Here is a 19240-nt window from a genome sequence, read left to right as displayed (position 1 = left end):
GATAGCAATGATGGAATGAACAAATCATATTTAGCATTATATCAGTATTTACTTAGCCTACTTCCTCGGAGCAATGCAGAGATGATGAGCAGAAATGTACCTGACAGGGTTTCACAACATGCAGCAGCTGTCAGTGACCAAAAAAACAAACAAACAATCAAACAAAAAAAGTTGACACCTATGCTGAGTCACAATTGTTACCATGTTTTTGTAAAATAAAAAATAAAAACTTTGTTAGCGACACCAGGACAAATAATAATTTTCCAGAACATTTAATATTTTTGTAATTTTCCATGACTGGAAAATTGCATTGCAAAATTCCAGGTTTTTCAGGATGCCTGGGAACCCTGCTTTTTGGCTGTTAGGGCCATGCTCTAACATCTGAGTCACAGAAATAATTAACTTTAAACATATTGTAATGTCTTTCATCAAAAAAATTATATAATGTCCAAACACCTCCACATTTCAAAAACATTCCTTTATTATAAATAAATTATTTGTATAAAAATTGAATTGGCATGCTTCAACCATTTCACACTCACAACCCAAGTTTATAGACCAGATTAGCCAATACAAGAGACAAATGCATTTTCCAATGCAGGTCTGACACTTTGGGACAAGAATGAGGAAATCTTCACGACCACAAAATACTAACAATTAGAATAACATGTAACATGGTTGACTCCTTCATTTGTTCTGTTTCTTAACTTTTGAATTTTTTCTCTTACCCCTTTGCCAGTGTATAAATTTTATTTGCTGCCAACGTTCCGTAAATGGCAGCTTTTGTCTCCTGTTTTTGGACTGCCACCTAGATATCACGGAAAAAATTAAATAAATTCTCAGTCCATGAGTCCATCCTTTTGTCCACAAACAACATTTATGTCTCATGCTTGGATTTCAGTCATTGGTTCCCATTGCCTTTGAGCCAGACAGTCTCATGCCAAACAATTGTAGAATGTTCTTTTCAGGTCGTGTGCTCATATGGCATGATTGGTGTAGCTGACGTAGGTTGTTTTTGTGGATGGTGCTGAAAATGAAAACAGTTTAAGAAGACAGCTGTGTATCAGGAAGTAAAAAAAAAATTATGTTGTGGCAATAGATGGTTCATTGAGTTAATTCCTTTTGAGAGTCAGGAAAATAAATGGATTTCAAGTGTAACTCTGTGACCATCAAGATGAAATTCTCACTTTGTTTCATAGATTGAAAATGATGTGCCTCTTAGTTTCATTTAAAAGTAGGAAGGAACTATTGAAAAAGTAATAATAACATAACAAAAACTATATTATCTGGTCTCACATCTGGTCTCACATTTAGAGAGATATCATCCTCATGAACAATTATTGATACTTGGAAAGCATTCATGGCATAATCATACTTCAAAACAGCACTGCTAATGACTAGTGTTTTTTTTTTATAGCCAATACAATTTTTAGAGAGTAGGGTGGCCAATGGATGATGTAATGCTGATATATACGTTTTAAACAATTTCTCCTACTTTAAATGACCCCTTGGGCACAGTTATGGCCCGAAAAACGTATAATGGCCAAATATTGATCGGCCTGTAAATATTGGTCTATCACACAGCTAATAACTGATCCCTGCACTGAAGTGAATGGCACTACACTAAAATTATTCAAGTAAACTTGCATTTACAGTATGCTAACTAAGCGTACTAAGAAACTCCCCAAAATGTGTTTGCCCTCCAAATGGCATCCTCTACTTATTCATTACATGCCACATTTGATACTCATTATGAACTGGCCCGGTCTTAGAGCCCTTTAGCAGAAGAGTCATGGCACATTAGTGAGGGTCTGAACATTTGCATTAACTTTTACACACCGCTGAGGACCTGTGCATACTGTTCTTGGTTAATGATCGGTTCCCTTATGTAAGGTAACACAACATTGACTGCTGAAATACATAAGCACAGATTCCACTTCCCTCGCCTCAGTTTGTTTGTGGAAATGAGCTAGCAGTTAGTAATTTACATTCACTGAGACATCATTTTATATGAGATGTTATTCAAACCTTAATGTTCCATATAGTATTAGCATTAGTCAGAGCAGGCAGCATAGCTAATAAATTAGCAATTATATTTCAGTGAATACATTCTTATCGGCTTCATTTCCACTTAATAATAAGCTTGAGATGACAAAATAAGCACTTAAGAGAGACTACTTTTGTAACCAATGCAGATGTTTTAGAACCATAAAGGTTTTCAGTTCATTATCATGTACAGTTTAGTCAACATTAAAGGAATAGTTCCTAAAGAAATGACAATTATGTCATTATTTACTCATCCTCATGTCATTCAATGTGTATGCTGTTATTTTCTTTTATGTTCTGTGGAACAAAAATGTATACATTTTGAAAAATCTTCATGCAGATCTTTTCCATTCAATGAAAGTTCATAGTTACCATGTTTTCAAGCTCCAAATGGAAAACATCATGAAAACAACATAAAAGCAGTCAGTAAGCCTTAGCCCACGTCTTCTGAAGTAATTCATTAGATTTGTGTGTGAAACAGATCAAAATGTTAGATTTTATTCACTGATAATCTTCCCCTCCACCGAAGCTTACTTCTAGCCTGTATTTGCATTCAGATTAAAAAATGGTGCATTGGCATCATTGTCATTAAAATGTTCCTGCATGGCCTTACATTGGTTCTTGCATGTGTCGTAACCAATCGTTATATGCAATTTTTGAATTTAGATGCGAACATGGGATGGATGTGATCTTTGGCAGAGGAGAAGATTATCATTGAATAATGACTTAAATGAACAATTTAGAGCTATCATATGACTTAGGAAGACTTGGTATATAGTGCAGAAGGTGTATGGACTACTTTCCTGCTTTTATGATGCTTTATGTATTTTTTGGAGCTTGACAAATGTGATCAGTATAAACTGTTGCAAAGGAGCTACGTAAAGATTCTTAAAACAATTCTACTTTTGCGTCTCAAGAAAAAATAACAGCACAAAGGTTTTAAACTACATAAGATTACACATTTTCATTTTTAGGTGAACTATTTCTTTAAATGAAGTTTAGTTATGAAACTGTACTTGGCACAAGCTGATTGATCGATTGACATGTAATCTTTTAGGCAATCGACTTGCATACTTTTTCTTTATCTAACATTTCAATTCGATGCAGTGCGATACAAGAGTTTTCTCTCTGAAACCCTCCTCCTCCCTAGCACCATGGGTCTAGAGCTTAAAATGGATTGAATGTACATCTAATAGTGCAGCGCCATGTCTTTCATACTCAACACAGCATGTGTATCTTCTAGTAGTAGCAAGTCTTCATACTGGACTTGCTCTGCAGCAGCAGTAGCAGCAGCGTAAGCAGATCTAGTCTGCCCAAATCCAAACCTACTACCTTGAGAATTGTCATGACTGAAATATACGAATGGTCTAGTTAATGTGCCACATTAACAATGTAATAAAATGCTCTCTACTAAGTTTGTACTTGAGGGAGAAGACGTGTGTACTCACTACTATTGTCCACACTCTCACAGAGCTCGGTTTTCACCTCTCCGTTGGGCCGCTCGCTTGCCAGATGGCTGAGCTTGTTGGTCATGGTGGCGGCAGTGACGATGGCCTTGAAACTGCGTTTGCGTTTGGGGACGTTCTGCTCTGGGTGCAGGATGATTATGTAGACTTTGGGCATAAACAGCATCCCCAGAGACACGGACGCACTCAGGCTCAGAGAGACAGTCAGCGTGGCTGTCTGAATATACATCTAGAGAGAAAAGGTGAATAGTTAAAAGTGAGCAATTTTTTTATTTAAAATACTTTTTCATATTATAGATTAATATACAGAGACAACTATAAGTAGGTCCTTCAAATAAGTAGGTTGATTCCACCAAGGTGTAAACACAGTGGTGCTATCAAAAGAAAACATCTGCTTTGTTTGTTTGTGTATACCAGTAACCAGCCAGACACACCAACTGGTGCCTTAACCAATGGCATGGGTTTGGGGTGGTACTACTTTTTTGGTGGTAAAGTTTGAGGTTGGGGAGGTACATTTTACTTATTAAAACCTCCATCTAAAATTCACCTTAAAAACCTTGTATGATCACAACCTCATTTTGCTCTGTTTTGGTGGCCCCTGCTGGGCATTTCACTTGAAAAGTGCAGCCAAATGTGTTATGAAGCACATCATTTCAGTTTTGCAAAAACATTGCAATGCTCACATAAATTTCAGGCTAGAACATTTGAAAACAGGCCATTATTTTTGCAATTCCATTTAATGCTGTGGAAATCACACACACTTCAACTTTAAAATACTAGTAAAACTCTGACAAAAGAGTGCCACTCTGTGGGTGACAGAGTTCCCTTTGAAGACAACATGAAAGTATGGACTCTATTGACTTTCTAAATGAATGTCTGTGGTCGTATTGTGCAAAAATGCTTCTTTTCATAATCTTTCATCAAACTTTAATAACTTTCTCTGCTTCTGAATTTACTTTGCTTTTGTATTGATGCAACCAAGGCCACACAATATTAACCAGAGAGATAAAAAAAAAATTTAAGTGGTGCTTGACCTTGCAAAAGTCACTGACACAATGTTAGGGTGTTGCTATGGGGTGTTTTTATGTGGATGTTGCTATGCGGATGCTAAGGTGTTCTGGGTGGTTTATAACACCTTACTATGCAGTTGCTAGGGTATTCTGGGTAGTTGTTAGAGCGTTGCTATGTACTCACGTGAGTTGGGTGGTTGCTTACTGGCCCAAATCAAAAAATACCAAAAGAGACACTTCAAAATAATCAGTACCGTATCTGCCTTTAAAAAACCCGATATCGGCCTATATTCAAAAATCAGTCTTCATTTAGGCCCTAATCTGGCTAACAAATATATGACTTTACTTTTTACCATGGTTTTGAGTGATCAGTAAGCTAATGAGCAGTAAATGATAAAATATGACTGCTGTGGCTGAAGCAAAAGATAAAGCTCTTCACAATAACAGTATATTAAGAGAAATGGAGTGCTACTGTAGCTTAAGCTGAAGAATGGCTTTTGGGTCAGGGGTAGAGAATGTAGAGCATCACAGCAGGGTATCACTCCACACCACAGCTCAGAGGATGGGAGTGAAATCAAATTAACCATATTGCTTTGAACTGATGTGGGCAAAGAGGTAAACACAGCGAAGAGGAGCTCTTGTATTGCTTCTGACTCAATACATGAGGGTGAGTAAATGATGACAGATTTTCATTTTTGGACAAACTATCCCTTTAACACTTTAAAATATCAAGTGCTACTTCAAGTAAATAATTCATTTAGGTTGTATACTGTAGGTTCAGCTGGGAGAATAAGTTCTAGAACATGCATACAATCCACGTTAGATGGACCAACATGAATACCGTTTTTTAGCCTGATTTGAACTTAAGAATCTACATTTATAATATTCATTATATAATATTTATATTATTATTTCTGTAGGACTTTATAATGTATTTTTATTATACTGTTTTTAAACTAAATACTTTTTTCTCATGTCATATATTATGTCATGCCATATGAATGAAAGAAAAACTAATTGAAATAACTTAAAATGCAGTTTAAATGTACATAAGCCTGGGTGTGTAATTGAACGTTTGCACAATGCCAGTCAGCAGCACCACAACAGCAGGGGTAAAAGATGAAAACACACTTTCAAAAAGCAGCAGGAAGAAGTAAATTGCATTTAACTAAAGATCTTCCGAAGCTTAAGTGGTTTAAAAATCAATACTGCAGCATGTGACAGTGAATGAATAAACACAAGCCAAATATATACAAACTGAAACTCATTCAAAGAGTCCTTAAAACTGTGGATGACTAATCGAACTGTAAATACCCCCGCCAGGCATCATTTCCTCATCTTTTCATCTGTTCCTCTCTATTCAACTGTAATGCAATGCAAATCGAGAGAACTCTGACAGAATCCTCCCCTAAATCTAGAATGTTCAACATAAGTGATCACTAAATGTGTGAAAGGTCCCCTTAAATGAGAAAATGAAGGGGAGTATAGAGAAGAAGAAATGCAAAAGTTAAAGTAGTTCACCCAAAAATAAAAATCTGTTCATTTTTATTTCCTTTTGTCATGGAACACTAAAGAAGACATTTTGAATAATGGACTGGTTGCTCTTTTTAATGCATTTACAATTAATGGGGACTGGACCTTTCAAGCCTAAAAAAGAAGGGGATCAGACCGATACGCGAATAAACCTTTCAGACCGTTTTTGGGAACTTGATCAACCAATTAATTGAAAAGATTTGACTGCGACAGACTGAATCTGAAAAGAACAATTCTTTCACTAATCTTATGTCACTGCTTCTCTCATGAACTCGCCAAGGAGAGGTGGTGTATGTCAAGATTTTCAGTGTATACTGTAACAATATAGATTTCAGTATGTATCTCACACAAAGCTATAGTATGGCTTCAAAAGAATTATAATGTTGTATATGCATTGTACAGGTCAAGATTTTCAGTAAATAATAATGTTGATATCAGTATGTTTCTCACACAAAGCTATAGTGTGGCTTCAGAAGACTTGTAATGTTGTCTATGAATTGTACGGGTTATAATAGTTTCGTATTATAGTTTTATTATTACACTTGTATTATAGTTTTATGGTGCTTTTTGAAGCCTGAAAGCTTCAGTCTCCATTAAGTTTAATTACATGGCAAAGAGTTTCTCCTTTTGAGTTCTATGGAAGAAAGTCATAAGAGCTTGAAATGACACGGGGGTGAGTAAATGATGACATAATTTTCATTTTTGGGTGAATTGTTCCTTTAAACGACGAAGTATACTCAAGTATGCTGAAGAAATTAGACAGTTTATGCAGAAAATGAGCAGAAATGAGGAGCTGTACACAAGATTAAAATTATGCTCGATGCATAGCTGCAAGAAACAGAGTGGAAGTTTTAATGAGCACAGAGCGGGGAGATGTGAGTAAGAGAGACATGCCTCAATAAAATACTCATATCTGCGTCCTCATATTGCAGTGGCTCATTGCGATGCTTAATCTTTTTAACATCAGTGAGGGCCCAAGAAATAAGCCTGGGAGAGATGACAGAAAGGAAATACGCTCTGCGGATTTCTTTCCTTTTGGAATCAGACTATTGTCATGACGGAGGAATGAAAAAAAATCATAGATTTGAGGAAAACAATTTCCTCCAATACGTAACTTTTAATTTAATCCCATTTTAAGGGCCTGATGTTCGCTATATTGTTTGTTTGTTGGAATGTTAGTTTCTCAAAACGAATGCTGGAATGCTTTTATGTTCAAATCTGCACTTCTAATCCCTCGTATGCATGTGTAGCCTATCATAACTCAGTTTGGATAATGTACTTTAAATTAGATATGCTTTCTAGCATATGATAGTTAAACGTTGGAAAAGCTGCAAGGCAAATTTTAACATTCTGTCCTTCCAGAAGAAAATATCTGACTTAACTTATCTTAAAAGGAATAGTTCACCCAAAAACAGAAAATCTGCTCTCATTTACTCACCCTTGAGTATTCTAGCACCTCACAAGACATGTAGAACCAATGAGATTTGAGGTTATTGCTGTTGCCGCCATTTTGGATTCAGCGCTGTTTACATACTTTATAAATTATTTCATTTAATTTAATTTAAGAGTGACATGTAATGAGCCTTAGGCATGTCACATGTTGAGAACAATGTAAGTGGGAAAGTGGCTATTTGATCAATGTTAATGTTTTTCAAATTCCTGTTGCTAATTACTACAATGAACTGCTCCATGTGCTAATTGTGTATCATACCACTGGATTAGATACTGTGTCAGGCTTCTCACAGGAGTGTTTCCTTCAAATATTTCTACGTTACACTCAGCAGAACCTTAATAACATTCTCATTACATTCCAAAAACGTAAAAACTTGTACATGAAACAATTCTTTGCCTAGTTGCACATTGTGGAAGTAGCCTTCAGTAACTGAAAACCTTTTTGCCAACCATATAGCCTATAATTTCATATACACTGATGAGCCAAAACATTATGACCTAATTATGTCTAATGTTTTTAGTCCTTTGCATGCCGCTAAAACAGCGCCGACCCTCCGAGGCATGGACTCTACAAGACCCCCGAAGGTGTTCTGTGGTATCTGGCATCAAGACATGAGCAGCAGATTCTCCAAGTCCTGTAAGTTGCAAGGTGGATCCACTGTTGATCGGACTTGTTGGTCCAGCACATCCCACAGATGCTCAATTGGATTGAGATCTGGGGAATTTGGAGGCCAGGGCACCAAACTGATGTCCACATGAATGGCTGGACTCAGGGTTTCCCAGCAGAACACTGCCCAGAGCATCACACTCCCTTCACCGGCTTGTCGTCTTACAACAGTGCATCCTGGTGCCATCACTTCCCCAGGTAAACGTTGCACACATACACAGCGTAATGTAAAAGAAAACGGGACTCATCGGACCAGGCAACCTTCTTCCACTGCTCCAAGATCCAGTTCCATTGATGAGCATTGGGCGCCCAACACCATGTCGTTGGTTTGTGGTTTGTCCCTCCTCGGACCACTGTTGGCAGGTACTCAACACTGCTGATCGGGAGCACCACACAAGCCTTGCCGTATCAGAGATGCTCTGACACAGTTGTCTGGCCATAACAATTTGGCCCTTGTCAAAGTTGCTCAGGTCTTTACTCCTGCCCATTTCTCCTGCAGTCAACACTTTGACTACGAGAACTGACTGTTTGCTTACCATCAAATCTACCCAGACCTTGACATCTGGCTTTGTTAGGAGATGATCAACATCATTTGCTTCACCTGTAAGTGGTCAACATGTTTTGGTTCATCAGTGTAAATGCACAGTTTAACCAGATGTTATATATTCGCTTGTCCTGTTTCTATGCATGACTTCTAACAAGCCTTCCCTCATTTCCTCCTTTGCAGGTATTCACAAGTTTTCATTCAGTCTTGTCATGTCTGCTTATTAAAAGTGACAGTCAAATTCAACATTAACTTTCATTGTATAGGAAAGCATTGCAATGAAAGTGAGTAAATGTAGACAGAGTTTAAATCTTTCGGTGAACTATCCCTTCCCTTGTCCTTAAACATAACACTTAACATCAATATATGACAGCAAATATTTGCAGAAAATACAACACATGCCATGAACATTAGACATGTAGAGAAAATGGGTAACAGCACTCTGTTTATAATCCCGGCTTCACTTGGCAGTTGCACTAATGAGCACTGAACAGAAATATATCCTGATACATGAAAGAACACAAACTAGATTCTACAGTCTGTTGACCACTGGATCCATCAACATTATAGGCCCCATATTGGCCCAGAATGACAGAGGCTACATGATCTCTTTATGGACCATTAACAGCACCAGTATTTCTTTGGGATCATGTTTGATCATCTGTATGTATCTGATAATGATTTCTTATATGAGTAATTGCTTTTGATGCAAAGACCTTTTAACAGACTAACAAGAACTGCACACTGATGGCGTTGTCATTGAGGAGATGTGCAGCTGTATGGACGATTCTTAACGGTGCAATTTTCAGTTGCTACAATAACAGGTATAGCAAGATAGATAATATAGAAAATCTATACTGTATATATATATATTAGCATAAAACTGATTTGAGGGGCATTTTATTTCAAGTCATAATTTAAGCATTTGCTAACCTAACATTTTCTGGTGTACATACTGAATAGAAAATACCTACTGACTCCTCCCAACAGAACTGAATGTGATATTCTTAAAAACCATACAATTTAAACCTGCTGAAAAGACTAGTTTAATTCAGCATGAACTTCTATGTCTGTCAAAGCTGGTTTATTATTCTTTGGTACTGGTTTAGCTTGCGGATCAGGCAACACACTTGTAAAACATAGCTAGTGAAGCTGGACAAAAAGGATATTTTTCTGGTTAAGCTAGTTAAGTACCTAGAGGTACCCAAGGACATCTATAAAACCTGTAGAGAGCTATCCATTAGCATTCCCATTCATTCTCAATGGCAGTTGCTTGGCTGGTTCATGCAGCCATGAAGTATGTAAACAGCTTGTCACCATCCTTGCTCATTGGCACTCAGTTCCATTCAAAGATTTGACCCCATCCTGAACATTTAAAGTAAATGCCATGTGACTAATCACTCTGAAGCCAAAAGAAACACTGCTGAACAAAAAAAAAACAATAGAAATTCTAATGGTTTTCACTACATATACCCTTATGAGTGTAGTTTTTTGTAGTTCCATATTCCATTAGGATTTAAAGGGGTCATGAAATTCTCTCTTTTTTTAAAAAATAAATAAATAAATGATTATGCTCCCTGATGTCCATTGATAATATTAGTAAAAACCAAAAATCATAACAAGTCATAATTAAGTAATATATGATAATTTTCCACCCTGACTCTGGCCCTCTGTCGAAAAGCACTGTTTTGGCCTAAGCGCCTTCTTAAAACTTCAATGTAAATGCCTACAGTTATGATTGGCTAACATCATGCAGCCCCTCGAGTACAGCCATATTTGAAACTCATTGGAAGAGAATGAACAAGCTAATAATATAATAATATAAAACAGAATTTCAGGGTTTACACATAACGCACATCTAACACATTGATTCTGAATATGTTAAACTGTTCTCTCAAGCACAACTGAGTATTAAACTGTTACTTAGCACCATAAACTATTAAACAATCATGACATTTGAAATATTCATCAATTAAATGGTTTACTCAAGTTTTTGATTGGATCCAAGTGTTTTTAACTGCCCCATCATTCAATAACAGTTCATTTGCAAAGCTTAAATTGTATTAAGACTGATTTGATATTAGCCGGAAAAAAATACAATCCATACACGCACACACATATAGTATCACATAGCTGGAAATGCATCAAAACAGTCAAAGATATTCATCTAGTGCATGTTTCCATACACCAACAATTAAAATAGAGAAGATAGCAAAAGAGCACATCCAGGACACATTTGTGCTCAAAACAGCAAGACACAGAGCACCTAAAGGAGATAACATGCAACCAAAAGAAGCCAACACATTACCACTAGAGATTCATGGGGGCCATTATTGCTTTTATTAAAACCAAAACATTTCCCATTAGCCTATAATCATTAAAACCATTAGAATTTCTTTAAAACTGTTATTAGAAATTCATTAGAATAGTGGGTTTCTATTGTAATTTATTTCAGCAGGGAAATTACATCATGACAGTGCTGACTGGCTGATGGCACTGCATGCCATTTACTAGCGACATTCCTGAGCTGTGATTTCAAAGGAAAAATCAATTTCACGCTTTTAAAAGACTTTAAAAAATTGGTGACTGGCAAAACGTCTTCTATAGTACAATTAAATATTTGTGATTCATATGTTGCATGCAAAAAATGTATAATTTTGTCAGAATAAATAGCTACTTTTGAAATGTGAAATTACCACCAGAAATGTGAAATTACAGTACAGCATCTACCAGCAGTGGCTAGGGATGGGCAGATCGATCCTGATAATATTGTATCATTGTATCGAAAATATCGATCCTCACACAAAAATATCGATTCTAAATAATATATATATTTTTTTTAACTAGGGGTATTATTATTTGTTTACCACGAACAATAATCAAAAGCTTCAAAGTGAAATAAAATGGATTAGGCTATGTTAGCAAATACTTGTGCAGGATGGGAACTGTTTCTTCTACTCATCTTAACTTCATAAATGCTGAAAAACACAAGCAGACAAGCACTTGCCATCACAAGACTCGTTTAAACAAGAGGGATCAGCGCCTTGTAGAGGTAATGATAGAACATTTTTACAGATTTTTTACCACCAGAACAACAGTCATTTGACCCGGAACTTTTTCAATCTAACAATGCTGCAGTACCGTTGAGTGAATTGTGATTTATTATTATTTTTAAATGTTTTTTACATAGAGTCTCTCTAAACGCACTCGGAGATGCACTGAGGAGCACTGGCAAGACAGACAGTCAGACTGAGCTGATCCACCAATCAGAACGTTCATTTCAGACGCGATTGGATATTTGTTAACCAATCATATTTTCCGTTTCAGTAAGGGGCGGGACATTTCCAGTGTCTGACACACAAGTATCCTTGGAGAAACTATCATTTGCACCAGGGGTGTTGCTAGACATTACTCATATCGCTTTTTTTTTTTTTTTCTTGAAAGCCTGCTTGCGTGCAAGAAGTGTGCAACACAATGCACTATACAAAACCTTGCTTAACCACTATTCCTTCACTGCAACAACTACTGGGAAAGGTAAACATGTAGAGATATTAATAATTTTTAATATATATAATATTTAAGTATCTTCAACACACTGTAAATTACTATTCTCAACATGTTTTACGGCATAAAATGCATACACTGTATATGCAAATAACAAAACTGGAGAAAACTATCTTGCACATTTGCATTCTTCTATAGTACACATTACATGTCAGGAAAACCTCTGTCAAGTAAGTCTATGGAATTGCATTATCCAACGTCAGGCAAAACAGCCTCAAAACTGGTCACAGAAGTGTTAAAAAGCCGTGAATTTACGTTTTATCTCGCTATGCTTAATGTTAAAACCTTGTTTGCTCGTGTAACTGTCAGCTGTAATTTATTATATCCCCATTAAAATATGATACGTAATAAAATTAGATTTGATAAATAGTATATTTGCCCGGTGTAAATAACAATACATAGGATCTAAAATAAATAAGGGGTGATAAATAAATGCTAATACAACAAGCTGGAAAAATAGACATTTATTCATTTTAATATCGTATATATATTTTGAATATGTTGACACTTGACGACGCACACTGAAAACTGCACCGTTTGAACTGTTTCATGCTGAAGAGCCGCTTAAAAGAATGTTATATATATATACTAGAAAATATATGTCAAAATGATTAATGACTATCACACAAAACATGAGCACATTGGAGTCATTAAATGAATCTGCTTTTTAATTCCAACCGTTACTCCTGGTCGGAGTCTTCCATAAATATTTAGTTTATACGTAGGGTTATGTTCTACCTAAGTTTAATGGTGCAACACTTAAATATTTAGTAGTGCGTAAATTTTGACTTAGTGCCCATTTATGCCACAACTAGGCTAAATTGTAACGTACGTATAGCTGGTGCAACCGGCCCCTGGACTTGTGTGTGTGGCTGTGCGCGCTACAGTGGGTTTGGTTATAGGAAGCGCACAAGCGAACGCTGCACATGGATTTCTACGAGCATGCATCAGATTTGTATTTTTGGTTAAACTGTTTTACAAGCGTTGATTGGGTGGGTTACTGCGTTGCATTTAGATAGATCCATTTCTTTTTTCCGGTATTATAAATCTAAATGAATGCACTGACAAATAATGTAAATTGTTAAAACACAAACTTGAGCTTTTACTGGGGCACAGCTGATTTATACTGGGGCACGTGCCCCAGTAAAAGGGGTCTAGTGACGCGCCTGGTTTGCACTGCATATTTATTTCCCTGCTAAACGTAAATATATGTATATACATTTAAATGCAACTTATGCAATTAAACTTTGTGAAATTACTGTATGTTATTACACCCCTGATAGTTTTGGATGCTCTTTTTTTCACCCTTTACTGCTGTCCATGGTGCCTTTTTCTCGTGATATCAAATCATTTATATTTCTAAGTAGGAAAACAATTTCACTCTACACAGAAAGGCACATAATATTACACAAATAAATAAAAAAAACACACATTTTTATGTAGGCTAAATATGGTAATACAAGTCATCGTGAACATTACTACACTCATATTAATGCTTAACAGTTTATTGTGTATTATGAATTAGTTTAATAGTTAGAATAATAATCAAGTATTAACAATTTTCATAGTAACATAATAAAAGGAACAATAATGACACCTATTCATTTAAATACATATTTAACATGAAGTTACTATACCACCGAACCCATTTACTACAGTAATATTGTAGTAGTAACCATGGTTAATTGTGTGGTAACTATGGTTTAACTAAATACCATGATTAAACTATACTGTATTACTTTAGTGAAATGGTTAATTTTTGTAAGGGTAAACAAAACAGAAGTCTAATAATTTTCTGTTTAGGCAAAAACATAATAATAATAATGACTAAAATTATTATTGTAAATTACAAATTTTATCCCAAGTAATCGCCAAAAAATGTAATTAACATAAGTATCGGTATCGGTTTGGTATCGACGATATTGGACTTGAAAATATTGGTATTGGATCGAAAAGAAAAAAAGTGGTATCGCCCATCCCTAACAGTGGCTAACTGGACCATGCTAACCAGCCAAATCTCGACCACTTGGTTAAAGCTAGGGTGTGTAAGTCAGAGAGGCTAGCAGTTAGCAAGCGAGCTATGAAAACATAGAGCCTGCCCTCGCTTCATAGGTGTCCCAAAGCCACGCCTCCTCTATCACACATGAACACACACACACACAGAGCAGTCCAAGCGCCATGAGGAGAGACGTGTTGGTGGAATCAATCGTAAAGGTTTCTGATTACCTCATGTCTCATTCACAGGTTAGACATTACAATAATAACGAAAGTAATTCTCGCGCTCGCTATGCACAGCATCAAGGAACCCACGCTGATGACGTGTGATTGTCTGCACGAACAAGTTGTGTGTTGTATGCAAATATCGATTGACAGACAGAAAGGACATCCTATCATTACATTCGGACTTAATGCAATGATTGGTCGATCATTTTTTAGTCCTGTCCCTTCCACAGAAGATATATATATATAATTTTGTTTTACATTTAGACCACTTAAATTATCGATTGCTATCAGAATTTCAACCAGTATAACAAAGAGTGTTTCTGGAAAAGATTGCACATGCACACCCTAGCTTTAAGCTGGTTGAAAACCATCCAAAACAGAACAAATGCTGATCATTAACTAAATAATAGTTAGTTAAAACCCTTTAGCTTTAAGTGTGCACTAAGAACATTGTTGCTTATGTTTCACTGACCAATTCGACAGGGGTCTGGGACATCACACAAAAGCAAAGGTTTATGGTTACACACCCATGATTAATTTATCCTACAACTGAAAGTATCTGATAACAGGATGTATACCAAGATAAAGTGAGTAGTATCAAAGTCCCTTTAAGGCAAGTCATGTCTATTGATGGCCCAGTAAGGCCTCCGGAAAGCGAATTTCCAAAACGTAGCATTGCAGAGTATAAGTAATTTATATTCATGAAGAAAGCCATATCTGATTTGACAAATCAGTAATATTTATCAGGAAAGAGTTACCTGATTGGTCGGAAAAACTAATACCCAAACCTAACCCTTACCCTACCACTAAACCTAACTTTTACCAACCAAGTAAAAGAAGTTTTCTCATAAATATGATATAGTCTTCCCCAGCCATCCTATATTTCATACATCTGCATCCGGGCAGCTTGCAGGACACTGCTTTCAATGGATACAAGTACAGCTCTACATCTACTTGAATGGGGAAAGACCAAAATCTCCAAAACGGTTGGTAAATCTATAAGCAAATAACATATTTCAAATCAGCAATAAAAGTTGACAGCAGTTGTTTCATAAATTGGTTCAGCTAATGCGCATAAGCGTTCTCGATGAAAACTGAAAGGCAATGTCTCTATCAAAAAGGCAATTGGCTGTTTAACTGTAAGGCGGGACTTCCAGTCCTACAGTCGCCAGATTCAGCATTACATTTTCTCCCATTCATAAGTTTTCCATTGACCTGTCTCATATCATATAGTCTCTGGTAGTGTATGGCTAATCATGTGATTTCAACATGGCAGCCACCGTGAAGAGGTGACCCGCATTAAAGCAGTAGTTCACCCAAAAATGAAAATTCTCTCATCATTTACTCACCCCCATGCCATCCCAGATTATTAAGACTTTCTATCGTCTGTAGAACACAAACAAAGATTTTAAGAAACATATCTCAGCTCTGTAAGTCCATAAAATACAAGTGAATGGTGACCAGAACTTTGATGCTCCAATGGCTCAAAAAGGCAGCATAAATGTAATCCAGTGGTTAAATCCATATCTTCAGAATTTATATGATAGGTGTCAGAAACAGATATATTTATGGTAAAAACTGACTTGATATTGCTCTGTTTCTCACCCACACATATCAAATTGCCTCTGAAGATATAGATTTTACCACTGGGGTTTTATGGATTACTTTTATTCTGCCTTAATGTGCTTTTTGGATATTCAGAATGTTGGTACACATTCGCTTGCATTGTGAGGAACTACAGAGCTGAAATTCTTCTAAAAATATTTGTTTGTGTTCAGCAGAAGAAAGAAAGTCTTACAAATCTGGGATGGCATGAGGTTGAGTAAATGATGAGGGAATTTAAATTTTGGGGTGAACTAGTCCTTTAAGTAGAATCCTTAATGACTACAGCTTTTTCAAGGCCACCGATATGACTGAAGTCTTTATGTCATTGGTACATTTTAAACAAAAGTACAATTATTTTCAATTTATATAACTATTTATATAAAACTCTTTTTAATGTGGAAAAATCTTATTGCATCTTTAAAGTAAGATACACAGTAATAGACTCACCCGCTCTGCAGACTGTGCTGTCCCAAAGAAGATGGGTATGAAGGCCAGCCAGATGATACAGGTGGTGTACATGGTAAATCCAATAGGTTTGGCCTCATTGAAGGTCTCCGGCACTCCCCTGGTCTTGATTGCGTAAACAGTGCAGGTGACCATCAAAAGGATACTATACCCCAGCGAGCAGATAAGCGACAGGTCCGAGATATCGCATTTGAGTACTCCACGGGCACTTTCAGGTTCCTGTGTGCGTTGCTCGCCATAATCCACAACGGTGTGTGGTGGGTCTGCCACAAACCAAACAAAAACACCCATTAACTGAACTGATATCAGACTAAAGGTGATGACTAGCTGGGAGGCGGGGCTAATAAAACGTGGTGCTGCTACCGAGCACTTGCCCTGCTCAAAGATCCGATGGATGCGGTTTGTTTTGGTTAGCAAAGCGGCATAGCTGAAACACATGCCTAGACCCAAGAAGATCCTGCGAAAGGAGCAAACGGCGACTCCGGGTGCTGCAATCATTGGGAATGTGATGACGTAGCATAGGAAAATTCCAGTTAGCAGCACGTAACTCATCTCCCTTCCTGAGGCTCGTACGATAGGCGTGTCGTTGTAGCGTACGAATGTTGCCACCACGAACGTTGTGGCAAGGATTCCCATAATGGCAATGAAGACGGGCACCACAGCCCAGGGCGAGTGCCACTCCAGCTTTATAATGGGAATGGGCTGGCAGCCGGTGCGGTTTTGATCTGGACGTTGCTCATATGGGCAGAGCTGGCATGTGAACTCACTGGCCTGGTAATGGTAGCCCTCACAGCGTTCGCAGTGCCAGCAGCAGGCCACCCCCTTCACAACCTTCTTTCGCTCACCGGTCTGACAGGGCAAGCTGCATACGGATGGGGGCAAGGATGAGTCAACACTCGCCCACTGCATGGCATCTATCTGAAGAGAGACAACATTATCATATATTATTCTGGTAATTATCAAAAAACATTTACATAAAAAACAAAAATTAAAATTGTTTTATATGGTGAAATAAAAAGTATGTGAACCCTTTGGAATTAGCTGGTTTTCTGAATTAACTGGTCATAAAATGTGATCTCATCATTATCAAAGTCACAAGAATAGAAAAAACACAATGTGCTGAAGCTAATAACACACAAACATTTATAAATTGTCATGTCTTTATTGAACACTTCCACTAAAACATTCACAGTGTTGTGTGAAAATAAAGTGAACCGATAGGCTAATGATGTCAACAAAAGCTAATTAGTGTCAGGAGTTGGCAAACTTGGCATCCAATTAAAGAAAAGAGATCGGAGGTATGAGTCAGAGCCAGGGGCGGAGCTAGATGTGGGGCCACACACAGCCGCACCTCTCAGTCGCGGGTGTCACTGTATCCACTCACTTCCGCATTTGTATCCATGTGCCTCCTACAATGATGCACCCCCTCCAAAAAACAAAATGACTGATCACTGGCCCCTGCCAGCGCCATCCCTGTGAAAAAATCCTGTCACTGCCCATAGACAGAGCTACTTTGACTTTGATCATTTTGAATTGGCTATTCACAATCAAGAATTGTTGCTTAGCACAAAGCTGGAAACGGAATCTCGAAGAGCTTAGATATTCATCTGTCCATAGTTAGACAAACTGTCTATAAATGGAGATGATTTAGTACCATGGCTACTCTCCCTAAAAGTGTCCGTCCAGCCAAGATGACCCAAAGGGCACATTGCAAAATGCTCAATGAGGTAAAAAAGAACCCTAGAGTGACAGCTAAAAACTTCATAGGAATCATTGGAGCTGGTTAACATCTCTGTTCATGAGTCTACAATGTGAAAAACATTAAACAGGCTTGGTGTCCATGGCAGGACACCACGAAAAAAGCTACTGCTTTCCAACATAAACATTGCTGAGCCTGATGCCAAAGATGACACTCCACAACACTACTGGGAAAACTACTGGGGTCTGGACCGCTTGCCAGTTTATCAAGATACTGCATCCTACAGGATAATGTCAGGGTGGCTGTGTGCTAGCTGAAGGTCAGTAGAAGTTGGGTAATGAAGTGACCATAAACATTGAAGTAAATCCACTACAGAATGGCTTCAAAAAATAAAATCTACTTTTGGAGCGACTCAGTCAGAGCCCAGACCTTAACTTAAAAAAGATGCTGTGGAATGACCTCGAGAGCCATTTACACCAGACATACTAAGAATATGGCTGAGCTGAAGCAGTTCTGTAAGGAAGAATGGTCCAAAATTCCTTCTGAACATTGTGTAAATCTAATCCACAGCAACAAGAAACGTTTGGTTGAGGTTTTTGGAGGATCGACTATTTATTAAACCCAAAGGTTTGCTTACTTTTTCCACAGCACTGTGCACGTTTAATGGGATGTGTTCAATAAAGACATAAAAGATTATAATAGTTTGTGTGTTGTTAGCTTAAGCATGTTGTGCTTTGTCTACACTTGTGACTTTGATGAAGATGAGATCACATTTTATGATTTTGTAGAAAATGTAGAAAATGTTAATGTAGAAAACCAGCTAATCCAAATGGTTTAGAAAGTGTAACTCCAGCTGTACAGGCAACAGACCACCCTGACAGCAGACAGCACAAGATGAGGACAATCTATTTTGTTCAAACACAGCTGGAAGGAGTCTGGAGACGTTTTAAATTTCTAACTAAGTTT

At 37.3% G+C, this 19240-nt stretch overlaps 1 protein-coding gene across 2 annotated transcripts in view; it reads right to left on the bottom strand.

Moving 5' to 3' along the window:
- Nucleotides 1–483: 483 nt before the first annotated feature.
- LOC127638105 (metabotropic glutamate receptor 8-like) overlaps nucleotides 484–19240 on the bottom strand; it is a 229068-nt gene continuing 210311 nt past the window's right edge. For both annotated transcript variants that reach the window (XM_052119455.1, XM_052119456.1), the window contains 3 exons: nucleotides 16558–17493; nucleotides 3495–3741; nucleotides 484–1027 (listed from right to left, as the gene is read on the bottom strand). In XM_052119455.1, the coding sequence (XP_051975415.1) occupies nucleotides 978–1027; nucleotides 3495–3741; nucleotides 16558–17493 (1233 nt within the window). In that variant the 3' untranslated portion in view covers nucleotides 484–977. The remainder of the gene's footprint in view (nucleotides 1028–3494; nucleotides 3742–16557; nucleotides 17494–19240) is intronic.

The sequence above is a fragment of the Xyrauchen texanus genome, chromosome 46 (assembly GCF_025860055.1).
Source record: "Xyrauchen texanus isolate HMW12.3.18 chromosome 46, RBS_HiC_50CHRs, whole genome shotgun sequence".
NCBI classification, from domain to species: Eukaryota; Metazoa; Chordata; class Actinopteri; order Cypriniformes; family Catostomidae; genus Xyrauchen; species Xyrauchen texanus.
Note: the sequence above shows the minus strand (reverse complement) of the source record. Positions and strands in the feature narration are given on the sequence as shown.